This window comes from Pristiophorus japonicus, chromosome 10 (genome assembly GCF_044704955.1).
Source record: "Pristiophorus japonicus isolate sPriJap1 chromosome 10, sPriJap1.hap1, whole genome shotgun sequence".
Taxonomy (NCBI): domain Eukaryota; kingdom Metazoa; phylum Chordata; class Chondrichthyes; family Pristiophoridae; genus Pristiophorus; species Pristiophorus japonicus.
The window spans coordinates 26,335,869-26,362,680 of record NC_091986.1 but is presented as its reverse complement, the minus strand read 5'-3'; the positions used below and the strand labels follow the sequence as shown (position 1 = coordinate 26,362,680).

At 45.1% G+C, this 26,812-nt stretch overlaps 1 protein-coding gene across 1 annotated transcript in view; it reads left to right on the top strand.

The window, feature by feature from the left end:
- The window catches only part of LOC139274950 (LIM domain only protein 7-like), a 251,471-nt gene that overhangs the window by 53,532 nt on the left and 171,127 nt on the right, over positions 1-26,812 (top strand). The window contains exon 2 of the mRNA XM_070891719.1: positions 15,665-15,735. Coding sequence (XP_070747820.1) covers positions 15,665-15,735 — 71 coding nt within the window. The remainder of the gene's footprint in view (positions 1-15,664; positions 15,736-26,812) is intronic.

Genomic DNA, 26,812 nt, shown 5'->3' with positions numbered 1-26,812 from the left:
TAAATGTGAGGTTATCCACTTTGGTGGTAAAAACAGAGAGACAGACTATTATCTGAATGGTGACAGATTAGGAAAATGGGAGGTGCAAAGAGACCTGGGTGTCATGGTACATCAGTCATTGAAGGTTGGCATGCAGGTACAGCAGGCGGTTAAGAAAGCAAATGGCATGTTGGCCTTCATAGCGAGGGGATTTGAGTACAGGGCAGGGAGGTGTTGCTACAATTGTACAGGGCCTTGGTGAGGCCACACCTGTAGTATTGTGTACAGTTTTGGTCTCCTAACCTGAGGAAGGACATTCTTGCTATTGAGGGAGTGCAGCGAAGGTTCACCAGACTGATTCCCGGGATGGCGGGACTGACCTATCAAGAAAGACTGGATCAACTGGGCTTGCATTCACTGGAGTTCAGAAGAATGAGAGGGGACCTCATAGAAACGTTTAAAATTCTGACGGGGTTAGACAGGTTAGATGCAGGAAGAATGTTCCCAATGTTGGGGAAGTCCAGAACCAGGGGACACAGTCTAAGGATAAGGGGGAAGCCATTTAGGACCGAGATGAGGAGGAATTTCTTCACCCAGAGAGTGGTGAACCTGTGGAATTCTCTACCACAGAAAGTTGTTGAGGCCAATTCACTAAATATATTCAAAAAGGAGTTTGATGAAGTCCTTACTACTAGGGGAATCAAGGGGTATGGTGAGAAAGCAGGAATGGGGTACTGAAGTTGCATGTTCAGCCATGAACTCATTGAATGGCGGTGCAGGCTAGAAGGGCCGAATGGCCTACTCCTGCACCTATTTTCTATGTTTCTATGTTTCTATGACCTACCCGGTCCAGTCTGCGTAGCACCTCCTCCAAGTTGTGGAGGTGTTCTTCAGTATCGCAACCCGTGATGTCGTCTTGAAAAACCACCGTCCTTGCAATCGACTTGAGGAGACTTACCATGTTTCATTGAAAGATCGTGGCGGCTGAGCGAATCCCGAACGGACATCTGTTGTACTCAAACAACCCCTTGTGTGTCGTGATGGTGGTCAGCTTCTTCGACTCACTCGCCAGCTCCTGGGTCATGTAAGCTGAGGTCAGATACAATTTTGCAAAAAAGTTTGCCACCGGATAGCGTCGCAAATAGGTCCTCCGCTCTCGGTAGCGGGTAATGGTCTTGGCGTAACACCCAATTGATGGTGGCCTTGTAATCATCACATATCCTGACCGACCCATCCGCCTTGAGCACCGGCACAATCGGGCTCGCCCGTCACTGAATTCGACTGGCGAGATGATGCCTTTCCTCAGCAGGCGGTCCAATTCGCCTTCTGTCTTTTCCCACATCACGTACGGCACCGCTCTGGCCTTGTGGTGTACTGGCCTGGCGTCCGGGTTTATGTGAATCACTACCTTGGTCCCCATGAAAGTTCCAATGCTGGGTTGAAATAGTGAGTCAAATTTGTCCAGGATCTGCGAGCATGATACTCGCTCCACAGAAGAAATTGCATTGACATCGCCCCATTTCCAGTTCACGATAGCAAGCCAACTCCTCCCCAGCAGTGCGGGACCGTCCCCCAGGACAATCCAGAGTGGCAACCTGTTCTCTGAATCTTTGTGGGTCACGACTACCGTGGCGCTGCCTGGCACCGGAATGATCTCCTTTGTATATGTCCATCGCTGTGCGTCAATTAGCAATAATTTTGGCCTCCTGGCCTTGGACGTCCACAACTTGTCGAACTGTTTGATACTCATCAGGGACTGGCTGCCCCTGTGTCTAGCTCCATTGATACTAGGATGCCATTGAGGAGCACTTTCATCATTATCGGTGGCGTCCTGGTGTATGAACTGTATATGTGCTCCACATGAAATCGCTGAACTTCAGCTTCCAGCAAGTTCTCCCAGTGTCCATTTGGCCTTGTAGGGCTTACATCGGGCCCGTCCTCCTTGTACATCAACCTGGCTGCAGGCTTCCTGCACATACGCGCCAAGTGACCGCTGACGTTGCAATTTCTGCAGGTATATTGCTGATACCTGCAAGCTCTGGCTGTGTGTTTGCCTCCATACCTCCAACATGAGCCGTTGTTGGAAACAAAAGTTCCATTACCAGTCGATCATCTCTGACTGTCTCTGTAACTGTCCTTAAACGCACCATTGACAGGTGTTGATGGTCCAATTACTGGCCGCATTGTCCCTTGCGATGGCATGAATCGCCGTTCAGCTAGCCATTGTCTCTGTTGAATTCCCCCTTTGGGTTCGACTACATGCTCGGGCATGTCTGATTGTCCCTGTCTGCCTGGAGAACTATGTGCCGCGTTAACAATGTTGACTCCCTGTCCATTTGCTGCATTTAAACAAGATTTTTGTCAAACATCATTCTGGTCTCTTCCTCCCCTGAGATAAATGTCTGGGCCATCAAAGCCGCTGTTTCCAGGGTCAAGTCTTTGGTCTCAATCAGTTTCCTGAAAACCCCAGCATGCCCGATGCCCTCAATAAAAAAAAAAAGGCTCGCAGCATCTCCGCTCTGCATGCATCTGGGAACTTACATAGGTTCACCAGTCGCCGGAGGTCTGCCATGAAGTCTGGAACACTTTGCCCTTCTCGCCGCCGGTTCGTGTAAAACCAGTGCCTCGCCATGTGCATGTTGCTCGCCGGTTTAAAGTGTTCCCCGATCAACTTACTGAGCTCTTCAAAAGTCTTGTCTGTCGGCTTCTCTGGTGCTAGAAGGTCCTTCATCAGGGAGTACGTCCTGGACCCACAAACCGTCAGGAGATGAGCCCTGCGTTTGTCGGCCGAATCCTTTCCCAGCCATTCCTTAGTGACAAAACTTTGCTGTAGTCTCTCAATAAAATCGTCTCAATCATCACCAACACAGTACCTCTCGTCTGTGCTGCTAGCGGCCATGCTCGCGTGGTTTAAATCCCAGTCTCTTGTCGCCAATAATATAATATCCTTACTATACAGTACAAATGCACACGAGGCCTATACTAGAGAGAAGGTCACTCTGTGACCAGTAACCTTTATTAGCCAGCACTGAAGTGATGAAGATGGGTGGAGCTTCACCTTTTATACCTGAAAGTCCAGGTTAGGAGTGTCTCCCACAAGTTCACCACCTAGTGGTTAGTGTTCTCACTAGGTCAGTTGAATACATGACAGATAGTGTCTGCGTTTCAGGGCATTGTTCAGATGTTGAGGGTCAATACATACTCTTATCTTTACATTTGGTTTTTATAGTCACTAGACTGGATCCCGAGTCCGTCGGTTCAACAACTTTTGTGGTGATTTGTTGTTTTTTCCAAGTGATAGCCTTCCTCTTTTAGCATTTGTTTAATCACTGATTCATTAAGTTCAAGGTGAACTGTCCCTGGCATGTGTCCAAGTCCCTTAAAACAGATCCGGATCTGCATTGCGGACATCAGTTTTTGACACTAGCGAGGCGTCTGCCTTGTTTGTAGTTTGCGATTCGCGTGCTTCATTTACCACTGCGGTATTCTGATGCTGCACTTTTATCGGTTGTATCTGTGGCGCAGTGCATGAGCCAATGTACTTTTGCTTGTTTTTTTGTATTTTCCAGTGGCACATTACAAGTCCCTTCCACTGGAATGATTGCATGGTTGTCATATCGTGACAGTATTGTCTTGGACTCTTTTATTTTTAAGCCTTTAGGTAAATATTTAAGAGGTAGCACATTGCATGTGACCCCACAATCTATTTGCATTTTTCCATTTGACCTTTAATGGAGAAGGTAGCCATAATCTTGTTAGAATACTTTTGGTCAGCTTTGTCCCTTGATTGTGTGATCAACTTTACCAAGCATCTTTACAGTCATGATTTTAAAATCAGAATCATAACTCTCTTCATATTGTGCATGAACTTTTGGCTTGCCCTTATATTGAGGGTTATATGTAGACTTCTGCCTCGACCCACTCTGTCCACACTTTTGAGAAAAGTGATTTCGTTTGCTGCAACTTGTGCACGTCTTTCCATTTGCTGGGCATTTAGTTTTTGACGCCTCATGTCTTTTGCCACAATATCTGCAATTGTTTGTGAACTCTTTGTCTGTGAATTCTTTCCTTGTGTGTCGGGGTTTCTGTCTGACAGCTTTGACATTTTCAGAGTATGTTTTAGTGAGCTTCATGGATTTCATTTGCGCAACTGTGACCTCTGTAGCCTTACAGAGTATCGGCTTGATTCTTACAACAGCCTCTTAGAGTGTTATCAGATATTCCACAGACTATACGGTCGGTCTCTAATGAAATCATCCCTCAAATTGCCGAAATCACATGACGATGCCAGCTCCATCACTTTTACTAGATATCTGTCAAACTGCTCGTCCCCTTGTACACAGTTGTTAAACTAGTACCGTTCACAGATGATGTTGGTTTTACCTTTACAGTGCTCTTCCCAGAGCTTCAAAATAATAATTTCCTGCTTGTCTTCCTCTGATTTGTAGGGAAAATTATTGTGGATAGCTAGGGCATCGCCGCCAATGGCAGTGATAAACATTGCAACTGTAACTCTATCTGTTTTTCCATAATATTCATAATTTCATAGCTGTCCCACAGCTGTTTGAATTTTTTCCAGTTGGCTTTCAAATTGCCAGTCACCTGGAGTGGAGGTGGGAGAGGAATGTGTGTGGGAGTTGGCACCATGGTGGTCATGATAGCTCGCTACAGTTTTAGACTTTGAGTTTGTCACATACAGGTAGACAGTTCAAATTCCCAGCGGACTAGAACAAGTCTAATAATAAAATATCGTGGCCATGTAATTGTAGAAATGCTTTTTTAATCGAGGCTATACAATAACTTATGCCTCTAGATTATTTTACAAGCCTATGACTATTTATCACCCTTCACGGATCCACGCACGATGTGTAGGAAGCACGCTCTGCACTGCACTGCTTAACGTTGATTTCGATCGGCTGGAAAAAGTCTTACAGTTCCAATATTCCGATCGTAGATACGCTCGATGAAAGATCGGAAATCATCGCTTCTGACACCATGTATTTTATAGTTTCTTGAACACTTAGTTCAACTTAACTGTTTATTTGTGAGATCTCAGACAGCCATGTGGAGCTTAAAATGCCTTTCCTTCACAGACCTCCTCTGTCAATACAGCTCCCTATCCTCCTGGCTAAAGGGCGCTATTCATTATATCGATACCTCCTAGCTAGAGGGCGCTATACATTATCTCGTTGCATGGGGGAGGATGGCTTTGACGGGTGTGGGGGCGTGTGACATTCTGACGGATGTGCGGGAGGGTCACATTGACTGGTGTAGGGGAGGGAGGCATTCTGATTGGTGTGGGGGAGGGTGACATTCTGATGGGGGTAGGGGAGAGTAACATTGATGGGGGTGGGGGAGGGATGCATTCTGATGGGTGTGGGGTAGGGTGACATTGACCATGTGGGAGTGGGTGACATTGTGACAAGTGTGGAGGCGTGTTGACATTCTGACGGGGGTGGGGGAGGATCATATTGACGGGGATGGGGGAAGAGTGACATTGATGGGTGTGGGGATGAGTGACATTGTGATGGGGCTGGGGGAGAGTGAAATTGTGATGGTGGTGGCGGAGGCGAATATTCTGACGGAGGTGGGGGAGAGTGACATTGACGAGTGTGGGGGAGGGGTCATTGTGACGGGTGTGGGTGAGGGGGTCATTGTGGCGGGTGGGGGAGGGGTCATTGTGACGGGTGGGGGAGAGTGACATTGTGACGGGTGTGGGGGAGGGGGTCATTGTGACGGGGGTGGGGGAGAGTGACATTGTGATGGGGAGAATGACATTGTGACGGGGGAGGGGGTCATTGTGATGGGTGGGGGAGGGGTCATTGTGACGGGTGGGGGAGAGTGACATTGTGACGGGTGTGGGGGAGGGGGTCATTGTGACGGGGGTGGGGGAGAGTGACATTGTGATGGGGAGAGTGACATTGTGACGGGGGAGGGGGTCATTGTGATGGGTGGGGGAGGGGTCATTGTGACGGGGGTGGGGGAGAGTGACATTGTGATGGGGAGAGTGACATTGTGACGGGGGAGGGGGTCATTGTGATGGGTGGGGGAGGGGTCATTGTGACGGGGGTGGGGGAGAGTGACATTGTGATGGGGTTGGGGGACATTGTGATGGGGGTGGGGAGAAAGAGTGGGCTATTGGCCCAAGTAGCCATTCTTCACGTGTACCCTGAATAGTGTACGTTGTAGTTCAAGTGTGGCAAACATCACAGCTGGATCTGATCTTGTCCACATCGGTACTTCGAGCTGGAGTTATAGGATAGTAACAAGGACTAGAAATCTCGGCCAGCTATTCCCCATCCTAGACAAGGGATGCTGATCAATTACAACACACTCCCTCACCATGGCTTTGATGAGCCCACTTGACACAGATCTGGACCATTCTGTTATGTCTGACTTTGTACCAAGCCAAGTAGATACAGCATTATGCATAATCTGGACAGATCTTCCAACTTGCTCTTATTCCAAGGGTGTCTCCTCCATTTGTGTATAATCACCCACATTTTTCAAATGTACACAGCATATCCTAAACCGTTCTGACCCCTGATGCAACACACATCATAAAATAGGCCATCACCACACCCACTCCCCCTAACCGTATTACTCCTTGATTTAATTAAATATAATGTGTTCCCATACTATTTCAGCTTATTCTCTTGTATTAATCCCTCGCACTTTTCCCCTTCCTCATTCCCTCATTTACTTATTCCATCTTGCTTCTTTCTCCTATATTTTATTTCATGCTCACCTGTTCCTCTCTTTTAAAATGATTTTTGTGTGTATTTTCAATCACCTTATTTATTCCCCTCCGCCTCCGCACCCCCCCCCCCCCGATAATCCAGTCCATTCAACTGTTAACATTATGATGTCCCGTGGTAATGATATCATTAAAGTACCAGGATATCTTCCAAGATGGTGAGAAATACCATGGGACACCCATGAAAATATACCTCGAGCTCTGATTTTAAATGTAAGGTATTTAAGAACCCAGAACCTCTACAATCCTAAAGCTCGCTTTAAATCTCCAGCAAATCCATCTTTGGCACTTGGCTGAGTCTTCACCCTCACAATTTGGAGGGTCTGCTTGCAGATGTTTCGGCATTATATATTTATGACAGTATTGGAATTCTATAAAGTGACAGTATAGTTATTTCCATTTTATTTGTGAAGGATCTACTGTTGAGTGTTTGCCTTAAGGTGGAATTTAAGTTAAAGTAGGATTTATGGTTTAGTAATTTGATATTGATGTTTAATATGATAACTTCTGTAATAGATCAGAAGTTGCCTCTATGATGTAAAATGAGAAGTGTTAATGATAAGGACATCAGTCAGTAATTGCTTCTTTGTGACAACTCTCTTAACGTGAATTCATAGACACAGTAAAGCGAGAAAGAATGTATTGTTGTATAACCCAACCCACTCATAATTAAAATTCTTTAATTGTACAAAGCTAATGTAACTTATTGAGTATTGTTTTTTATATTTGTCTCCCCTTCCCTCTTGAAGACATTGAATCATGTTGGTTTCAGTCTCACCAGTGCTGGCTGCCCTCAGTTATTGCAGCAGGACATTGTCCTAGCCTTGTATACAGACTAAGGCCATTTATAACCCCTTTCTGCCACCCTGGTTGAGATGAGCTAACTGGTATGACCAGGAATCAAATCCGGATCATTCCTTGTCTGGGCTCGTTGCCACATCTTTTAAAATGATTTAAAGGTCATCATATTGACACTAATACTTGTACTAATACTAAATACTTGCGAAAACCCAATGATGAATGTTATTAATTAGCGTGTGCTGTGGAACCTTTAACTATCAAATCACAGAGCTCCCCTGTTGAGAGAGAATCATACAGCATAGAAGGTCATTTGGCCCATTATGCCGGTGCTGGCTCTCTGAAAGAGCTACAATTAGTCCCACCCCGCTTATTGATTTACTGGGTAAATGCAATGTTTTGGTGTCTTACTGAACCCCAGGAAGGTCCCTGGTCTGTGAGATGAGTTTTCTGATCTCGCAGTCTGCCTCATTGACTGGCGTGATGTTGCTGTACCTGCACGGTAGTTACAATCTAAACTTTCCACAGAAAGTTAAGTCAAGTCAAGGGTTGTATTGCCTAGAATTTAAACGGTTAAGGGGTGATCTGATTGAAGTTTTCAGGATATTAAGGGGAATAGATAGAGTAGATAGAGAGAAACAATTTCTGCTGGTTGGGGATTCTAGGACTACGGGCCATAGTCTTAAAAATTAGAGCCAGACCTTTCAGGAGTGAAATTAGGAAACACTTCTACATGCATAGGGTGATATAAGTTTAGACCTCTCTTCCACAAATGACAATTGATGCTAGATCAATTGTTGATAGCTTTTTGTTAACCAAAGAAATTAAGTGATATGGGCCAAAGGCGGTATATGGAGTTAGATTGCAGATTGGTCATGATCTCATTGAATGGCGGAACAGGCTCAAGGAGCTGAATGGCCTATTCCTGTTCCTATGTTTCTATGTTCTACCAAGCAGGGAAAGGGGACTGTGTCCCTAGTCTAGAGAGAGGAGGGGGGGGAACATGTGAGGGTTTGTGCTTTCCATTTTGCTATTCAGCAACATTAACCTAACATTTCTATAAACTTTTCAATGTAGTGAACTGCCCTGAGGCATTTCATAAAAGGGGGTGGGGTAATCAACATTGAACAGGAACCGGAAGAAGGTGGTTCAAGAGGATAAGATGGAGGTGGCATCCTGGGTGAATTGGTGTTTGTATAGGGTGAAGTTCTTTAGGGCTTTAGAAATAGAGTCTTGAGATGACAAAAGTATAGATAAAGATTTCAGCCTTTGATGGAGGGCCTCATTTTGGACATGAAAATAGGCTGCTTTGGTGATTGAATGGATGTGAGGTTTGAAGCTCAGTTCAGGTTCAAGATGCATCTTTCATGTTACTCTTCAAACCTTAAAACTTTTACCATTTCTGTAAATTTCACACCCATTTAGGTTGATTTCAAGTTAAGCAGCACTGTTATTGGCCCCAAGTTTCCACATGATTTGCTCCTGATTTTTTAGGAGCAACTGGTGTAGAACGGAGTATCTTAGAAATCGGAATTCTCGACATTTAGTTTGCTCCAGTTCTAGTCAGTTAGAACAGTTTCACTTTGGAACAGAATTTTATTTTCAAAAGGGGGCGTGTCCGGCCACTTACGCCTGATTTCAAAGTTTCGTGAATGAAAACTTACTCCAAACTAACTTAGAATGGAGTAAGTGAAGATTTTTGTACGCTCGAAAAAAACCTTGTCTACACTTTAGAAAATCAGGCGTAGGTTACAAATTAGGCATAGGGAACGAGGTGGGGGGGATGGGGGGGGAAGGGAAGTCATTAAATTCTACATTCAATCCTTAGTTATACTTATACAAATATTATACAAATAAATCCAACCTGAATAAAAATTTATAAGCAAAGAAAAGATTAAATAAACCATGTTTCTACCTGTGTGAAAGTGCTTCAGGCAGGCCTTTCATGTTGGAGACAGGCAGCGGTGTGGCGTCAGTGTCTCGACGGCAGCGGCAGCAAGCTTCGAGCTGAGCTGCAGTGCTTGAGGCAGGCCTTCGTTCTCTTCGAGGCTGGCCGGCTGCCGAAGAATCAGCGGACCGATGTGAGGCCATTCGGCCATGAGATAGCAGCGGCGTCAGTGGCTGGCCGGCAGCCGAAGAATCAACGCAGGACACACGCAGCTCATTAAGGTTCTTGAGGCCATTCGGTCACGCTTTAGGGGCGGCGTCAGTAGCTGGCCGGCAGCCAAAGAATCAGCAGAGGACGGACGTGAGGCCATTCGGCCATAGGATATCAGCGGCGTCAGTGGCTGGCCGGCAGCTGAAGATACAGCAGCAGCCTTCGAGCTGTGAGGGGGACTGAGGCCATTTGGACAGGGAGAGGCAGCCACATCGACAGTTTTATATTTAAATTTGCAGAATGGGTGCTGCATTGTCAACACCACGTATTATTGCAAAGTTGAATTGACACTCTTATTTCTCCAAACACACAGTCCTTAATTTGCATGCACCAGTGCAGCACCGGTTCTGCAAGTTTAGCAGTGAAAAGCTGAACTCACTGATTTCAGCAGGTGATTTATTCAGCAGTGCTGCTAAAAGCACTCCCTCACACACAGAAATATCAAAAGAAATTAAATTACAAGCCTTTGCAGGGGTCCAAGAAACAAATCTTCACTTTTTCTGCAGTATTTTTAAAAATGGCCGAGTGCCAATGTTTGTGTGAGACTGGCGCACGCTCCAACGCGCACGCGCAGGGTTGCCGGCACCTCGAAGGCTAATTTAAATTGTACCCGTCCCCTGCTACTTAGAAAATCGGCGCGAGTGTTAGGCTCCGCCCCCTGCTGCGAAGAGCGCGCCGCGCCAAGCAGACATCGAGCTACTTGATATCGGACTTTTTTTTAGGCGCAGTTTTCGGCGCGAAAAACAGGCGCCCAGCTCGGAGGTGCGCCGTTTTCGCCGCGGGACGAAACTTGGGGCCATTAAGAGTACATACAACCAGGGCGTGAATAAGTTTCTGTAAATCCCTTAATATTAACAATTTCACTATTTACAAATATTGTATCGTTCAGCAAAAGATTAAGGGGGCGAAATTGCCCCTTTTTTCTTGCCCCGTTAGCGCCTCCAGGGCAAGACAGTTTTTGCCCGGGACATCGTGGAGGCACTGACACGGCAGCGCCACAGTCCCGTGGTTAGCTCCCCGGGCTGGCGATGACACGCCAACCACTTAATGCCCCGCGGGAGAAATTGCCCTGCGTGCCGCGAAGCTGGCGGACATCCGCTCTCGGGGTGGTGAATAAAGGGGAGGGCGCACCGGGCCACCATCTATTTTTGCCGGCCGACTCTTGGGTCGGCTCGACCATGGGGGCCGTATCGTGCAGCCCGGCACTCTGTCACGGGCACAGGGCTGCTGGCCCGGTCGCACGCTGCCCTGGTGGCCCAGTGGTCGCCATCAGAGGCCTTAAAGTGCACAGCGGCCCTCCCCTTTAATCAAAGCGGAAGGGCGTTGGAGCACATCAGTGCTACGCCGAGCATCCGCATAGCACTGAACGTTTCGCCCCAGAAGCGCGGCGGGACCTCACAACAAAGGAAGTGGAGCACTGGAGATAGCCTCCGCTTCCTTTGAGGGGCGGTAAGCCCAATTCAGCTGCAGTGGGGGACGACTTCCTCACCAGGTGCTAAAAGTCCTGGCCCCGGAAGGTTACCGCCCCCAGCCGGGACATGGGGCAATTTCACCCCTACCTGTTTTATGTAGCGTTGAAGTTGTTTATAATTATAATGCGCCATAGCACAAACTGTGCTTTTATGTGTTTGGATACTGTGGAAAAGCTATCGAGTGAATTGCTTTGCAATTTGTAATGGCGGGTTCACCAATATGACATTTAGCCAGACCATTTGCATAGAAGTATAAAAGATGTATATCTGCTCCACAAATCATGTTTTCATTAGCTTGAGACCTTAATATAGAAACTATAGCAAAAGATGCTTCCTGCCCTCTTTATAAAAAAAATATTTTTGGTAAGGCTGCATTTAATTTCTTTGGTAATTAACAGTAGATGTGATAACATTGCTAATTGTATATTTTATCTTCAGCAGCACAAGCTATCTCTGGGGGCCAATGTGATGGATTTTCTTAGTGGGATATTCCCGATACTAAGCCAGTTCAAAACAAAAATTGAAATATGCCAACAATATCTCTTTTTAAAGCCATCTTTTATTGCAAGGTTATCTCCATCAAGTGTGCACTTGGAGGCGCTTCCAAAAGATAAATAGCAAAGTAAATATACAAGGGTCTTCACTATCTGCATCCATCAACAACGTGCTGTCAGTGGACCATTGGTGGCACTCTGCCATCTTATTTCTGCTTGTGGGTGGGCTGAGTTCTCAAGTGCAAATCTTGACATTGTTGGTCTGTAGGACCTTGTATACCTTGCCATTGCAAAGTCCTCAGCCAAACTCACAAACGTGACTTTGTAGTAACTGCTGCTGTTCAAATCTTTGTGCGTGTGCAGTTGTTCTGACGCCAGCCTAATATGCACCACATTATAAATGGGGAGAATTTTGGACAAGTTCCCAGAAGGCTGGTTCTGATTAATCCATTCCCCAACATGAGTTGGCACCTTGAAGTGAAGGGAACTGTGTCAATGTGGACAGCTTCCATTGGAATCCATGCTGGAAGTGAGTGGTGTTCTTGATCGAGTGAGGTCACCATGCATATCATCAGTGGAGCGCTCTCTCCACCAGCAGCAGGCATCATTCAAGCAGGGGGAAATGAGCAGTCATTGTAGTGTTGCCAGTACTGTGCTGTACTGTAAGCTGATTGAATTGCCAGTTCAGGAGTGGCAGCGGTTGCTACAAAAGGCACTTGCTTTATTCTGATTTTTGAAGGATTGTTGGGGCAGTTAGCTGGTATCAGTAGGTAGAACGGCAGGCTCTTCTCCTATGTTTTGTCTGTGTTGAAAGAATTCACGTACAGACATCTTCCACCCTTCAGGATGCAGTTCGGGAAACACCTGTTAACTCGATCCCTTTTTGGTGTGGAAGCGTGTTGTCCTTGACACGAGGGACTGCCTAATGCTACTATATTATTTGTGGCTGGCTGCATCAGTGCACAGCTTTTGTATAAAATTCTTGGTAATGGTCTCACTTCAGCCAACACTTGAAAGTTTGGTCCTGAGTCTCCATACTGCACTCTTGGTTTTTGCGCACAATTCTTGATGCTGTATAGCAGTAAGCCACAGGATGTCACAGTGAGATATTCATTCTGCAGTTAGTAATTTAGCAAAGGCTATTTGTTTTCTCTCTCTAATGTAAATATACCTGCATATGCAGTTTGTCGAATTTAATCTTTATGCTCTGCAATTTAAAAAATGAAAAGGGTGGGGCATAGGCTATTGAAGAGATGGGAGAGTCAAAATGAAAGGAAATAAACTGGAATTTCTCCCTTCCCACAACTAAACAGCTCACAGTATTTGAGTTGCCTGCTCCCAGGACTTTGTGGCAAGAGACTAACTGGTTCTTAGGTGTTGAGAAGGCAACTTTGTGACTTGTTCACTAACTTGTACACTAATAATTGAAACAGCCTGCCTGTCTAAAACAACCTGTACTCTGCTATTTAGGTTACATTGGAACAAAGTATTGTAATAGTGTGCTATCGAATGCGACCACACTCTCCTTTGAATCAGATAGTCATGCGTTCAAGCCATACTCAGCGATTTGGGAACACAATTTAGGCCATCACTTCAGTCCAGTAATGAGGGAGTACAGCACTGCCCAGATGAGACATTAAACCAAGGCCCTGTCTGCTCTCTTGGGTGGGCTTAAAAGATCCCACAGCACTATTCGAAGAAGAGCAGGAGCATTCTCTCTGTGTCCTGGCTAATATTTATGTCTCAACCAACGTCATTAAAACAATATGCTCATTTGTTTCATTGCTGTTTGGGTGACCTTGCTGTACACAAATTGGCTGCCGTATCACTGACATTACAACAGTGGCTACACTTCAAAAAGCATTTCATTGGCTGTAACGTGGTTTGCGATGTCCTGAGATCTTGGAAGGCGCTATATAAATGCAAGTTCGTTCTTTGACAATCTTCTGCTACATCGTGAACATCTTTTAATGGCCAAGTGGTCATTCTTCCACGTTGAAGCCTGGACAATTGTTGACTGGTAATTTCATCCTAGAGGACATTAGCCGAACCAGATTCTGCACATTCCAGGATGAATCGCTGGTAACAATTGGTGACCGAGAATAAGTTAATTATATTTATTTGCAACAACTTGTATTCATTTAGCGCCTTTAATATAGTAAAACATCCCAAGGTGCTTCACAGGAGTATCATAAGACAAAACAATTGACACTGAGCCACCTAAGCAGAAATTAGGGTTGACGACCAAAAGCTTGGTCAAAGATGTAGGTATTAAGGAGTGCCTTAAAGGTGGATAGAGAGGAGGAGAGATTTAGGCAGAGAATTCCAGAGCTTGGGGCCTAGGTAACACGAGGTACGGCCATCAATGGTTGAGCGATTATAATCAGGGATGCTCAAGAAGGCTGAATTTAGAGGAGCGCAGATATCTCGGGATAGCGGGGTGGTTGTGGGGCTGGAGGAGATTATAGAGATAGGGAGGGGTGAGGCCATGGAGGGATTTGGAAACGAGGATGAGAATTTTGAAATCGAGGCGTTGCTTAACCGAGAGCCAATGTAGGTCAGCGAGCACAGGGGTGATGGGCGAGCGGGACTTGGTGCAAATTAGGACACGGGCATCAGAGTTTTGTATGAGCTCAAGTTTTCGTAGGGTAGAATGTGGAAGGCTAGCTAGGAGTGTGTTGGAATAGTCAAGTCTAGAGGTAAGGTATGAATGAGGGTAGATAGGCAATGGTGGAAATGGCCGATGTTTCGGAGGTGGCAATCGGCGGTCTTAGATATGCTGCGGATATGTGGTCGGTAGCTCATCTCAGTGTCCAATATGACACCAAGGTTACGAACAGTGTGGTTCAGCCTCAGATGGCTGATGGTGAGAGCGATGGAGTCAGTGGATAGTGAACGGAGTTTGTAGCGGGGACTGAAAACAATGGCTTCGGTCTTCCCAATATCTACTTATTTTGCTCTCCCTTGTTCAGGAGTACTAAGGGCAGTTATAGCTATGCAAATGCTATTGATGACCTCTAACTTGATATCCCCTTAATATTATGAAGTAACCTTCATACCTGATACTGCAGTGTACTGCTTTTTAAGTCAATGCATATTCAAGTTTCACGGCTCTCCAGCAGAACTTGTCACTTGAGCCCTTTGTCCACAGGGAGGATTTCAGTCACTGAATAGTAAATTCTGAACCCAGTTTTTATTTTATTCTGGGATGTATGCGTCTGGCAAGGCCAGCACTTATTGCCCATCCCGAATTGCCCTTGAGAAGGTAGTGGTGAGCTGCCTTGTTGAACCGCTGCAGTCCGTGTGGTGAAGTTACTCCCACGCTGCTGTATGGGAGGGAGTTCCAGGACTTTGACCCAGCGACGATGAAGGAACGTCGATATATTTCCAAGTCCAGTTGGCGAGCCCCGAATGCCACCCTGTTTGAGATCAGCTAACTTGGCGCAGCTCGGTAATTGAGTCTGGAATTTTAGTTTATAACTCTGTTACTCATAGGATAAACCTGTTGACCTATACTTTTAATTAAAAAAAGACTTGCTTTTGAGTAAAATATGCAAGTAACCATGTGGTTTACATGTAGTGAACAGGGTATGCATATTTTACGACATATAAAACTATTGGATCCTGCTTTCTGCTGTGAGTGAAGAATGTCAGTCCTTTTGCAAAAAACTTTTGGCACACATTTGCGTGCTTCTTTATGGGTGTATGTTTGTATGTATAATGATTGATTATAAGCTAGCTGAAATACTGTATAGTGTGTATTTTACAACACACAGTACTCTTAACATGGTAGTAATTCTGAGCACCGAGTGTTACTATATGTCTCATCAAATATAGATCCTAATTTTATATTGCAGTCTCATTGCATTGAGATATTGAGTACAATTTGGCAGGCATTTTATTATTCCAGCTTACTGAGACTATTTTCTATGTTAAAACTTTGTTATTAGGCTTGAAAGATTTGGAATGACGAATGTTTAACTGATCTGAGCTCTTTTTTTTATAGGAGGTTACAGGGAGGAGTTTTGGCAAAAAAGATTTTCGATCGGCACTGGATGATGGAATCTTGCTGTGCGAGTATGTAACAAGCAGAGAACCATATGCATGCAATCATGTTTTGCTTTTGTTTTCCTTGTGGGGAGATGGAGAGAAGAAAGAAAGGTGAAGTGAGTCTCTTCAGTTCGGGGACACACTGCCACACAACCATGGCTCTGGCAGACTTAATCATCTTGTTACCTCAAACAGACAGGTCCATAAGTACTCGAGGGCACCTCAAGACCAATCAGCCTGACTAGTTCAATGGGATCTGAAGAGGTAGACATGTTGCTGGGATCCTTTACAAACTAGTAACAATGGGGTCAAGTTTTGGCCTGACTTGCTCCTATTTTTTTGGAGCAATTAGTTTAGAATGGAGTATCTTAGAAATTGCAATTCTCGGCATTTAGTTTGCTCCAGTTCTAGTCAGTTGGAACAGTTTCATTTTAGAACAGTTTTTTTTCAATAGGGGGTGTGTCTGGCCACTTGCGCCTGTTTTGCAAGTTTAGACACCGAAAACTTACTCCAAACTAACTTAGAATGGAGCAAGTGTAGATTTTTGTACGCTCAAAAAAACCTTGCCTACACTTAGAAATCAGTCGTAGGGAACAAAACCGGCGTCGGGAATGCGGGGGTGGGCCGGGGGGTGGGGGGGGGAGGGAAGTAATTAAATTCTACAAGCATTCAACAGTCTCACTTATACAAATAAAGAGCCACCCTGAATAAAAAATAATAAATGAAGCGAATAAAAAATAATAAATGAAGCAAATAAAAAATGTTGAATTTTTCTGCCTGTGTGAAGCAGCAGCAGCCTTTGAGCTGCGGAGCTCCAGGCCTTTCATGCAGGAGACAGGGGCGGGGTCAGTGGCACGACGGCAGCTGAAGAGGCAGCAAGCAGCATTCGAGCTGCGGAGGAGCCTGCGGCCATTCGGCCAGGGGACAGGGGAGGGACACGGTTGGGGCCACACATACAGGCAACGCAGCAGCCTCCACAGCTGTGAATTTATTTTTATAGGCTGCAGGCCGTTCGGCCAGGAGATAGGGTAGGCGTGTACCTTTAAAAATGGCCGATTGCCGATGTTTGTACCCCACTGTGCGCGCGCGCTCCAACGCGCACGCGCAGGGCTGCCTTGGATCAGAGTTAGCCCCGTCCCTCTGCACTTTCAAAATCAGCGTGACGCTGTGGCTCCGCCCCCACCCCCCCGGCTGATCTCTACGTGCGCGCCGAGCTCCGAGGAACCTGCTGGAAGGTCGACAATTCCTCCATAAGTTTTTGATGCGCGGCCTGAAACTTGACCCCTAACTGTGTAGGGTAGCCTTGGCTGGACCAGCAGCAGGAACCTTGCCTATATTGGTAGGCTACACAGTTTTATTTTTAGTGGATCAATTTCCAGTAGTGCTGCACTGCACACAAGAAAACCCCATCTCAAGCCTTGGCTCTTGCCAACATATGTGTCTATGCCCTTTGGACTTTGATAAATGGGTGTGGCTCTACAAACAGGAACTATCCATGCCTGGGTATCTCAATAGCTTAATTTGAAAACTCAAGTTTGGTGGCGAGAATCTGTGCATGTCAGACACATGGCTAACAAACAAAAATGCCTTTATTGGAGAGAAGAGCATCACAAGTTAGGCATCTGCATTATGTTCCCTTGCTGCCTCATACTGATTATGCTAGTAATGTGTTTATAAACTTCACTAAAAGTGGAGAAAACTTTCATTTAATATTTGCCTATGAAATTTAACAGAATTAACCTCTGGCCTCAAAATGTTTCTCAATGTAAATTCAATTCACAATGCTAATGAGACTCCACTCTCTAGGAATTTAATGGCTTGTGAATTTTGTATTCCCAAATTTGGGAATATTCGAATGTACAGGACTGGAAAAGACTGCAGTCCATTTGGTTGGTCCCAAAAGCAAATCCCTCCTGAATCATTCTCACTCCCATACTGTCTGCCTCCTTGGGCAGTCCATTAAACGTGCCTCCTACCCTTTGCATAAACTACTTAAATCTGAACTGTGCTCCTTCCCTCTAAGCTTGAGTCTGTTTCTCTCGAGTTTGTGGCAATATATAACATATTACATCTGGGTTCAATGTAAGTCTTTTCTTCTCCAGAATAAGCAATCCCGGACTCTTTTAACCTTCCTCATAGCTCAGGTGCCTTAAGCTAGATACACTATCAGTTTGGTTCCCTTTTCTGCCTTCAATTGCTCGATAGCCTTGCTGCAGTATAGTGACCGGAATTGTACACAGTACTCAAGATGTGACTAAACCTGTACATAATCTTCACCTCCTGGGATTTGTACTCCATCTGACTGGCTGAAGATCTCAAAATCCAATTACGCTTCCCTTTCTGTCTCTGCCCACAATGCTGTTGGCTTTAATGAACCATGCACCAATGAGTCCGATTGCTCATTCCCCTGTATTGCGCCCTGTAGACTTGAGCCATTTGGTTTATGCTTTCACTGTTTACTTCCTTAGTCTCATCATTGTGCATTGTGCCATTTGCCACTCATCAGGTCACCTTGCTAACCTGTCAGAGTCCCTTGATATTTGGTTTGCCTGTTTAAAACCTACCCATCCGCCCCAATTGCAGTGTCGTCAACAAACTTTCTTCACCTCCACTTTTAAAACTTTGTGTGTGTATATTTCTTTTATAATCTACATTGTGATGACCCCAGCACTGATGCCTGTGGCACCCAACATGTGACCCCTTGCCATGTTGGCCACAGTTACTTTTTTTTAGCCTTCTCTGGCTTAGTTCATTTCCAGACCACCTCAGAAGCCTCTGGTTCTTTGCCGACCACCTTATGGACTAATGCTTTGTGTGGCATTGTTACAAAAGGCTTCTGAAGTCTCCAAGTACATCACATCGAATGGATTTCTGTTGTCAACAAGGGTCTGTAATTTCTTCAAAGAGCTCCAGTAAATTTGCTATGGAATATCTTGCTGACATGCTGATTCCCTCTTCCAATTTTATACCTAACCAGGTGTTCGATGATCCTCTCATTCAGGATGTCTTCTGATGGTATCTGTAACAGCTGTTGGGCTCACTGGCCTGTAGTTTGCTGGATTATCCTTATGTGAGGGAATGACCAATTGAGAGGGTTTTGATTTTGGGAGCAGCCAGATGGACGAATGTCTTTGCCTGTCCTGTATTTTCCGGTGTTCCTCAACCGGCCAACTTCAGTCCACAAGTCTTTTACGCAAAGATGGTTTAAAGACTGACGTTATGTTAGCTTCTTTCTAATCATCTGTTTCTCATGATTTCTTTTAAGATTGTGGCAGGACTGCAACTTTTGTTTTCAAAACTTTTAACAGCTTTCTGAAAATTCCTGACAATTTCCTCCCTTCGATATGGATTGAATTGCCATGTACATTTTAAGAAATTAAGTGGAGCAAACTTCGAACTCTTACATTTCACACATGTACAATTCTGCAATTTAGCAGTGTGGCTTTGCAGCCTAATGCGGCCTTCACTTCACTGACTCCACAGGCATCAAAGGAGAGCTTTGCGTTGTCGTCTCTCTCTCTTCCCCGCTCTCTCCAAACAGCCCCAACGTTCAGGATACTAACTGATCCCTGCTAATTCAAGGATATAAGCTGGCATCTTCTTGATCTATATAGCTTTAGCACAACATTGCATGGTGCATTCACCTATTGGAGGAGCACTTTGTGTGTACTCTATTAAGTGTGTCTGCATATTGCATAACTTGAAGATGTAGATGACCATATATTTCAGTGAAAATCATTTTTTTTGTTCTCGATGGAGAGTTGTAATCTTTGCATGTATCGATCCAGCAAGCAGAGCTCATTTAAATAGTGATATCCGATGTGGTTAAACTTGGCACTTTACGAGGGTGTTGCTTTTGGTGATGTGACTAATATAATGTGGCTTGGCGTACTAATGTCAAAATGCCTCCGTTTCCTCCAATTAAACAACTGAGATCCCTAACGCAAACCCCGTGCCCGTGCCATCGATTTCGTCCCATTCCCGACACTATCTTGGGCTGCACCAGACTGCTCAGAACCTCTGCGTTCTATCCAACTTTGAGTTGAGCTTCCGACCCCATTTCTCCTCCATCATGGCTAATTAGACTACCTAATTTCAGCTCCAGAACAGTGTCTGCCTCTGCCTGCTCCTGTGCTATGATTGAAGAGCAAGTTTTTTTTATTCGTTCCTGGGATGTGGGCGTCGCTGGCAAGACCAGCATTTATTGCCCATCCCTAATTGCCCTCGAGAAGGTATTGGTGAGCCACCTTCTTGAACCGCTGCAGTCCGTGTGGTGAAGGTACTCCCACAGTGCTGTTTGAGAGGGAGTTCCAGAATTTTGACCTAGCGACAATGAAGGAACAGCGATATACTTCCAAGTCAGGATGGTGCATAACTTGGAGGGGAACTTGGTGTTCCCATGCGCCTGCTGCCCTTGTCCTTCTAGGTGGTAGAGGTCGCGGGTTTGGGAGATGCTGCCGAAGAAGCCGTGGTGAGTTGCTGCAGTGCATCTTATAGATGTTACGCCCTACATCCATGGTACGTCGGTGGTGGAGGGAGTGAATGTTGAAGGTGGTGGATGGGGAGCCAATCAAGCAGGCTGCTTTGTTCTGGATGGTGTCGAGTTCTTGAGTGTTGTTGGAGCTGCACTCATCCAGGCAAGTGGAGAGTATTCCATCACAGTCCTGACTTGTGCCTTGTAGATGGTGGAAAGGCTTTGGGGAGTCAGGAGGTGAGACACTCACTGCAGAATACCCAGTCTCTGACTTGCTCTTGTGGCCACAGTATTTATGTGGCTGGTCCAGTTAAGTTTCTGGTCAATGGTGACCTCCAGGATGTTGATGGTGGGGGATTCGGCGATGGTAATGCCGTTGAATGTCAAGGGATGGTGTTTAGAATCTACCTTGTTGGAGATAGTCATTGTCTGGCACTTATGTGGTGCGAATGTTACTTGCCCAAGCTACAATGTCGTCCAGGTCTTGCTACATGTGGGAATGGACTGCTTCATTATCTGAGGCGTTGCAAATGGTACTGAACACTGTGCAGTCATCAGAAAACACTTCCACTCTGACCTTATGATGGAGGGCAGTTCATTGATAAAGCAGCTGAAGGTGGTTGGGCCCAGGACACTGCCCTGAGGAACTCCTGCAGCGATGTCCTGGGGCTATGATGATTGACCTCTAACCACCACAACCATCTTCCTTTGTGCTAGATATGACTTCAGCCAGTGGAGAGTTTTCCAGTTGACTTCAGTTTTACTAAGGCTCCGAGATGCCACACTCGGTCAAATGCTGACTTGATGTCAAGGGCAATCACTCTCACCTCACCTCTGTAATTAAGCTATTTTTTCCATGTTTGGGCCAAAGCTGTAATGAGGTTTGGAGCCGAGTGGTCCTGGTGGAACCCAAACTGGATATCGGTGAGCAGGTTATTGGTGAGTTACGTGCTGCTTGATAGCACTATCGATCGCCTCCCATCACTTTGCTGATGATTGAGAGTAGACTGATGGGGCGGTAATTGGCCGGATTGGATTTGTCCTGCTTTTTGTGGACAGTTTTCCACATTGTCAGATAGATGCCAGTGTTGTAGCTGTACTGGAACAGTTTGGCTAGAGGCATGGCTAGTTCTGGAGCACATGTCTTCAGCAAGACAGCCAGGATGTTGTCAGGGCCCAGAGCCTTTGCTGTATCCAGTGTGCTCAGTCGTTTCTTGATATCATGTGGAGAGAATCGAATTGGCTGAAGACTGGCTTCTGTGATGCTGGGGACCTCAGGAAGAGGCCGATATGGATCATCCACTCGACGCTTCTGCCTTGTCTTTTGTACATGTGCTGGGCTCCACCATCATTGAGGATGGGGATATTCATGAAGCCTCCTCCTCCCATTAGTTGTTTAATGGTCCACATCATTCGCAACTAGATGTGGAAGGATGCAGAGCTTTGATCTGATCCGTTGATTGTAGGATCGCTGAGCATTGACTATTGCATGCTGCTTCTGCTTTTTAGACTGTGTAGACCTGTGTAGCAGACTCCCCATGTTGGCACCTCATTTTTAGGTATGCCTGGTGCAGATCCTGGCATGCTCTTCTACACTCCTCATTGAACCAGGGTTGGTCCCCTGGCTTGATGGTAATGGTAGCGTGAGGGATATACGGGCCATGAGGTTACAGATTGTGGTGGAATTCAGTACTGCTGCAGCTGATGGCCCACAGTGTCTCATGGATGCCCAGTTTTGAGCTGCTAGATCTGTCCTCAATCTATCCCATTTAGCACGGTGATAGTGCTACACAATACGATGGAGTTTGTCCTTGGTGTGAAGGCAAGTCTTTGTCAGAACAATGACTGTGGTGGTCACTGCTACCAGTGCTATCATGGACAGATAGCTGCATCTGCGACAGGTAGATTAGTGAGGACGAGATCACGTAGGTTTTTTCCTCATGTTGGTTCTCTCGCCAGCTGCCGCAAGCCCAGTTGGTCTTTAATTCTTCTCATTGTGCAGCCGTTGCATTATAAAGCAGGAAGACACAATTGCAAGCAAAATCTTTCCATTGTGAAAGAAACTTCTGCCTGATTCCACAGGCATGCCTTTTATGGATTAATGTGGATCAGAGTACATATAAACCTTTGTACTGTTGCTTATCTCAGAGCTTGGAATAAACACACCCTTTCATACAACAAAGTGACTAAATGTTGACCGAATAAAACAAAATTGATAACCTTATCAGCGGAGTTTCATATGAATCAACTTTCCTTCGACTTAATTCTGGAACTATGCATTTAATTGCTGGTCGGAACATAATCGGTATACTGATTTGTACAGAGTATATTGGTGTTAAAAGCAGATCACAGCTAAAGGAGAGTGTGGCATTAATTGTACCCTTTTTGAGACTTTTCCACATACCCTGGGTGATTCCAAAGAAAAATGGGAGAAGCCAGACACACTTATGCTGACATTTCTCAGGTTATCCTTTAGATACCGAATCCGATTGTATACTGTGTAAGTTCCTCTGCATCACTCCAACTCTGGGCTATTTCTTCTGCTGTCAACAGCTCAGCATTGTGTGCCTGCCTTCATTGTCACAGCATATAAATCTGTGTGATTGTTTTATTTTATCTTCACCCTCTTCCCTGGGAGAGAATAGCATGAAGTTATAGAAACATTTGCAGTCTGACAGGCTATGACCCGCACTCTCCTTCCATATACCAGACATTATGGTGGCAACTGCTATACAAAGATAGCATTTTATGGGCTCCCACAGCCCATACGATGAGGGCAAGGCACCCACACCCAGCGGATTTGGGTATCCCGCTGGATGTCAACCCATAATCCAGAGCCGGGACTGTCTGGAGCGGGGTTTGAACCCTGCACTTTCTGATTCAGAGGCAGGATTGATACCATTAAGCCAAAGGCTCGCTCTTGTTTGTGTGATATGAAACAGAAACAGATGGTCAACAAAGATTCCATTTATGTTCCTTGATCTGTGCTTAGTTGGGTGCCATTGACAGTCGGAGGTGCTATGGTAAGCCTTGCACTCCCAGGATTAGGAGGACATGTGCTTTAGATGCTGGGGCAGCTCCTGTGCCCAACAATTCCTCTCCTGATTACTATCCAATGAAAATACCCTTCCAGTTTTACATTTCCTGCCATTATTGACCACATTGACAACAATGCTTGGATGCTGAAAATTCATCCTAATTTGTGTTTGGAAGTTTTGAAAATTCTTTTACTATATTACAGGGATCAAACATTATTTTTCCAAGTTACTTACATTACATATAGAAAATTTACAGTTCCAGGAGATGTTGGGTTCAACCTGTGTTCAGTGAGCTTATCTTATTGGCCAGAAAAGTGCTATAATTGACGTGAGCCTCTCTGCTCCTGTGTTCTTACTTCTGACCACTGCCAATTAATGTTGAGTGAGTTGATGATTGGGTATGATTGTGATGGCTCCTGCAATTCAATAGACTGCTTGCAGTTTCCACTTTATGTAAGGAGTGGCTGCTTGATGTTTGCCTGAAGAGGCCTCGCAAATTCCAGGTTTAGGCATGCAATGCGCATGCGCCGAAATCAGGCACTTGCGAACTATAAAAATGTCTTTTGACAGTTCTAATACATCCCTGGGAGAAGGGCCTTTGTGGGTGGAGATTTGGGCTATTTGTCCAACTTCTGCCCAGCAAATGTCCTTCAATCTCTTCAAACTCTTACACCTTGCACCTGCTTTTACCAGAGTAAGAGTTTTGAAAGATAGAAAAATACAATGTTATCAATAATTTTTATATTAAAAACCCTGTCCATTTAGGCAAGTTTATTTTACCTCTCTTCTCTTAAAACATATTAAAAAAAAAAAATTAAAACAATGTTTTTTGTCTGAAACATTTAATTAAATTCAATTTCAATTCATTTTAAATATGTGGAGTGTTTTTCTTATTTATTTTAAATGTTTGTGTTTTTGGGGGTATCCCCATTCATAGAAATGGCGATCTCCATACAAACTCACCATTACTGTGAATGGGGAAACCCTATTTTCATTGGTTGGTCCGGCCCACGTGATCCCAGGATACACATACGCTCCTGGAATACGTGGGCCTCTGTGCTGGGCTGCGCTTGGAGGCCTCGTAGCGCAGGTGTTCGTTCCTCCGGGACCACCAGGTACATTCTTAAATATTTTTGTGGTCGGAGGCATCCGCCCGCGGGAAGCCTTCGACCGCAATTTCAGGGCCAATGTGTACCATTGAGTAACATAAATAAACTGGTTTGGTATGTATGTATGTAGGGAAAGTAAGCTTTCAGCATTATAGTTCCTTTTCCTTCGCAAAGTGTTTAATCATTATTTTACTTCCTTATTATTTTTAATATTCTATTTTCATCCTTTTGCCTTTCAGTTTCAGCTACCTTAGATCAATGTGTATTATTGGGATCACAATAGGATTTAACCAGTAGCCATCTCCCTAACCATCTTCCTGAGTGGAGATATTAAACAGATTAGATGTTGCATTAATTCTCCAACTGTCTGACTCAGCTGTGAGAGATTTTCTTCTGGTATGCACACAAAATCAGCAAATCTTTATCTCTCCTCTGCCCCTCTTTGGTTCATTAGTAGGAGATTCTGGAACCAGGAATATGTCATCAATAACTGGTAGTCTCGTAAAGTGGGAACTTGTGGTCTTCGGTCCAATACAGAAAATATTATATAAGAACATAAAATAAGGACTAGGAGCAGGAGTAGGCCATCAGCTCCTCGAACCTGCTCCGCCATTTAATACGATAATGGCTGATCCGATCATGGACTCGGGTCCACTTCCCTGCCCGCTCCCCATAACCACTTATTCCCTTATCGTTTAAGAAACTGTCTATCTCTGTCTTAAATTTATTCAATGTTCCAGCTTCCACAGCTCTCTGAGGCACCAAATTCCACAGATTTACAGCCCTCAGAGAAGAAATTCCTCCTCATTTCAGTTTTAAATGGGCGGCTCCTTATTCTAAAATATTGTTTTAGTAATGGGCCAGACTAATTTGTCCTAATTGCGCAGACAAGTTCAAACAACGAATATTTATGCATTGTTGCACACAGGTTAAATAGCTATATTATCTGACTTCCTCTATTGGCATGCATCCTCAAATAGTCTCTGTGTTGGTCTCTCCCTCCCCCCACATTCCAGGGGGCAAAATGTTGGTCTCTTGTATATCACACACGATGCACATTTATGATTTAAAATTGTCATTTCAATGACATGCCATGAGTCATACAATTAACAAAATGCTTCAGTACCGCTGTCAGTGAAGAAACATACCTCTACAGCTTTTTCCCGAGCCACATTTTTGAGGGCGGAAAATACTTGTGCACATCCCAGATTTATCAGGGTAATTAAGCTAATGAGAGAGCAAAGGAAAATGGTGTTCACCACATTAATGTTAGAGCACTGCATGAACCTTTATTTTCTTTTACTGTAAATCCAACTGTTTGAGTTTAATTCTGGGACACTAGACAGAAAATTATCAACAAGACGATCCTTACCCCCATCCATCATTTTAGAACCACAGCATTTTTAAAGATCCCTGGCTAATTCTGTTTGGATTGGCGATTGTGTATCCTGTATTCACTGCAGCCTTTCACGGAGCAGCGGTATCTGCAGAATGCTGTCAGGTTATAATTACCCTTGTAAAATCAGTTGTGGTATCTCCTTCACAAAGCACTCAAAATGTAGTTGCATAACTGTCTCCATGACTTCCACTCAACTGATATTATGACCAAATCAATGTTAGATTTGCTGATGAGTTGCTTATTGGTTAATGTTGAATGATCTGGAGAGCATCCATGAAAGTTTGAGACATCTGTCCTTCAGTTCCACACTGTTCTTGTCTCAACAACAACAACTTGTATTTATATAGCGCCTTTAACATAGTGAAACGTCCCAAGACGCTTCATAGGAGTATTATGAGATAAAAAATTTGACACCGAGCCGCAGAAGGAGAAATTAGAGCAGGTGACCAAAAGTTTGGTCAAAGAGGTAGGTTTTAAAGAGTATCTTGAAGGAGGAAAGAGAGGTGGGGAGATTTAGGGTGGGAGTTCCAGAGCTTGAGGCCTCGGCAGCTGAAGGCACGGCCACCAATGCTTGAGCAATTTTAATCGGGGATGCTCAAGGGCAGAATTAGAGGAGAGCAGACAGCTTTGGTGGGGGGCGGGGCGGGGTTGTGGGGCTGGAGGAGATTACAGAATAGGGAGGGGCAAGGCCATGGAGGGATTTGGAAACAAGGATGAGAATTTTGAAATTGAGGCATTGCTTAACCAGGAGGTTAAGCGGGCACAGGGGCCTTTGGCCGCCTGAGGAAAAGAGTATTTGAAGACCAGGCCCTCAAAACTGCCACCAAGCTCATGCTCTGCAGGGCTGTAGTAATACCTGCCCTCCTGTCTGGCTCAGAGACATGGACCATGTACAATAGACTCCTCAAGTTGCTGGAGAAATATCACCGACGATGTCTATGCAAGATCCTACAAATCCCCTGGGAGGACAAGCACACCAACCTCAGTGTCCTCATTCAGGCCAACACCCCCAGCATTGAAGCACTGACCACACTCGATCAGCTCCGCTGGGCAGGCCACATAGTTCGCATGCCAGACACGAGAC